The sequence below is a fragment of the Myotis davidii genome, unplaced genomic scaffold, assembly GCF_000327345.1.
Source record: "Myotis davidii unplaced genomic scaffold, ASM32734v1 scaffold238, whole genome shotgun sequence".
Lineage (NCBI taxonomy): Eukaryota > Metazoa > Chordata > Mammalia > Chiroptera > Vespertilionidae > Myotis > Myotis davidii.
The window spans coordinates 2,280,012-2,280,421 of record NW_006293779.1 but is presented as its reverse complement, the minus strand read 5'-3'; the positions used below and the strand labels follow the sequence as shown (position 1 = coordinate 2,280,421).

Genomic DNA, 410 nt, shown 5'->3' with positions numbered 1-410 from the left:
TTCCTGCCATTTCTGCACTAGCAACTGTTCTCCCGAGATCCTGCCTAAACTGGGGGCAGGGTGGGTAATCCACGAACAGTGCAGAGGAAGCCCACCCTCCCTGCTTCCCAGCAGCTCACTCTCAGTCTTCTCCGCTCGCAGCATCAAGAGGACGAAGCTGACAAAGTCCATCTGGAGCTTGGGGCCGCCATAGCGGATAAGCATCAGCAGGCAGATATCATCGCTGAGCACAATTCCTGCAGTGAACACGGACTCCTGCCCTCGGTGCCGGGGACCTCCCACCCAGCTCCCCTCCCATTTGAGACCCTTTATTTAAATGGTCCCTTCTCTCCTGGGCCCTGAATCCAGAAAGCATGGGGATCTTCCTTTATGGGCTTCATAGTGAATTGTTTCATTATTTAGTCCATTCA

At 53.9% G+C, this 410-nt stretch overlaps 1 protein-coding gene across 1 annotated transcript in view; it reads right to left on the bottom strand.

The window, feature by feature from the left end:
• CAPN14 (calpain 14) overlaps positions 1–410 on the bottom strand; it is a 25,259-nt gene that overhangs the window by 1,631 nt on the left and 23,218 nt on the right. The window contains exon 19 of the mRNA XM_015566423.1: positions 120–236. Coding sequence (XP_015421909.1) covers positions 120–236 — 117 coding nt within the window. The remainder of the gene's footprint in view (positions 1–119; positions 237–410) is intronic.